Source organism: Aureococcus anophagefferens (assembly GCF_000186865.1).
Source record: "Aureococcus anophagefferens unplaced genomic scaffold AURANscaffold_313, whole genome shotgun sequence".
NCBI lineage: Eukaryota > Pelagophyceae > Pelagomonadales > Pelagomonadaceae > Aureococcus > Aureococcus anophagefferens.
In genome coordinates, this window is record NW_008705841.1 from 1 (window position 1) to 2,076 (window position 2,076).

The following is a 2,076-nucleotide window of genomic DNA, read 5'->3' on the forward strand; positions in this document are numbered from 1 at the left end:
GCTGGTGAAGTCTGTGTTNTGAGTATGAGGGGCTTCTAGTNTGAGACACAATTCAGTAGAGATAAGCAGACATGTGTCTTTTGGTTCACCTGTCGGGGAGCTTAATTCGACTCCTCCCCTGGTTGAAAATCCTGACTGGGCTCGACAGCTACTCGACTGAAGAACGCTTGGTCAGACTCCTCGGTAAGGTTCTTCTTTGCAAATACACAGAGTGTTTCATCATCAAGGAAGTTGGAGCATTCATTAGACAGCGTGAAGTTGAGGCGTTCGGTAAGTTCCTCCCTTAGGTTCGCAGCAAGCACCTTAGAGGTGGCTGACAGACAAGCGGCCATTGCCTCATACTTTCCACTTTGGAACTTCTTACTTAGTGCTTCGTGACTGATTTGGTTGATTTGGTCAAGGTACTTTAAGATGATATCTGAATTCATTCCCTTTAGCTTTTCTTTGGCCTTTCCATATGTCATTGTCCTTATACTTTTGAGAGATTTGTCATATAGGAGTAGGAGTTGATCTTTGGAAATGGATGGCGCTGGTTTTCCTGCGCCGAGAGCACCTGGTGTACCTGGTTTTGCCAGAACGGCACGCGGACCTGGTGGAGGTCTTGTTGCCCTTTCCCCAGATCGTCTGCGATTGTAATCACGGTTAGCTCTATTTATATTGGTGCCGCCTCGGAGTATTCTATCCTCGTATGTTGATGGCGCCTGTGGAACAGCACCGGGCTTGTAGGGCTGTCCGTAAGCTGCCACATCAGTATCCGAATCTGTGGAATAGGGATCTGGTGATAGATCGTCCTCTCCTAAATGAGCCTGGTCTGCCTGAGGCAGGTACTGTGCTAGTGCTGGTTCATAATTTGCAGGAACAGCTCCAGGACTGTATTCAACATCATTCGCCTGTTCTTTTATGTGCTTTACATACACGTCCCAAGATTTCATCCTAAGATGCAGGGTCTCAACATGGTAATCCTTGGAGGACAGTGTGTTGACGGTGTTCATGTAGGAGCTGTAGTTGCGTAGAACCTTTTGTGCTTCTAGCATGCGGCTTAGAAATTGACCGTATTCTCTGGAAGCTTGGGTCAATAGTGTAGTAACATTTTGGGCTGTGAACTGTCTTTTGTGGAAATTGATTGCCCTAGCGTGCAGCATATCAATATGTTTCTCTCTGTCAAAATCAGGTCCCATCTTGTCTTGCAGGATATTGACTATCCGTTCCAGAGCGGTTACCCAATGCAGTACGCAGCCGCCTGACAGAATATCATAGTCGAGACTTAGAAGTTGATTCATGAGGTCTTCCAGTTCCTTGTCAGTGCCGACAGCATTGGCGCCTATAATTACTTTCTGCATCCACTGAAATACGCCATTTGAGACTTCTTCCTGTCCGAGATGTTTTTCCAGTAGCTCGTACTGGAGGTTAGTTGAGCTCAGTCTCTCCAGTGATTCTGCTATACTGGCTTTGAAGCTTGTCTCAAATCGTTCAAGCGCAGATGTAACTGTGTCATCCAGCTGTTCTCTGAGCTCCTTCTGAGTGACATTTCGTCTGTCCTCAGCTTCCGCCGCTTCCGCGACTAGCTTTGCAACGCGTCTCTCGGCGGCCTCTTTCTCGCCACTTTCGGACGTCATCTCTCCCCCTCAAAGCAAGCGCGGAGGCGAAAGCGAAGAGAAAAGAGCGCGAAGCGGGTAAAGAGAAGAGAAAAGAATGAAGCGAGGCTTCACAGGAGGCCGAGCGTCGGCCCACACCTAGAAAGTTAGGATAGTTTACTAGCTTCCTAACGTCGCTATGACGTCAGTCAAACTACTATCCAGCAGGTGCACTGTCCGGCGACTGTGCAACCTCGCTGAGCCTGGTGCTACCTGGCACGTCGCTGTGACGCTAACCAGACAGACACCACAGACACAGAAGAGCGCTATGCACTCTGTGCCTGCTTGGCAGTCACTCCTTCAGTTCGCTGTCTATAAGACTTGAAACTGGATTAGAATGAATTAAGGAAGGGAAGGGAAAACTAGCAGGATACGCAGTAGGAGCGCAGTGNGGTAAGGTGCACTGCAACATCAAGATGCAGTTCACTGTTCACTGAAGATG

General features: G+C 48.4%; 1 protein-coding gene across 1 annotated transcript; it reads right to left on the minus strand.

Moving 5' to 3' along the window:
• Positions 1-101: 101 nt before the first annotated feature.
• AURANDRAFT_68709 (hypothetical protein) lies at positions 102-1,616 on the minus strand (the record flags this gene model as incomplete). The annotated part of the gene is made up of 1 exon (XM_009044430.1): positions 102-1,616. The coding sequence occupies one exon, from the start codon at positions 1,614-1,616 to the stop codon at positions 102-104; it is 1,515 nt and encodes a 504-aa protein (XP_009042678.1).
• Positions 1,617-2,076: the final 460 nt, after the last annotated feature.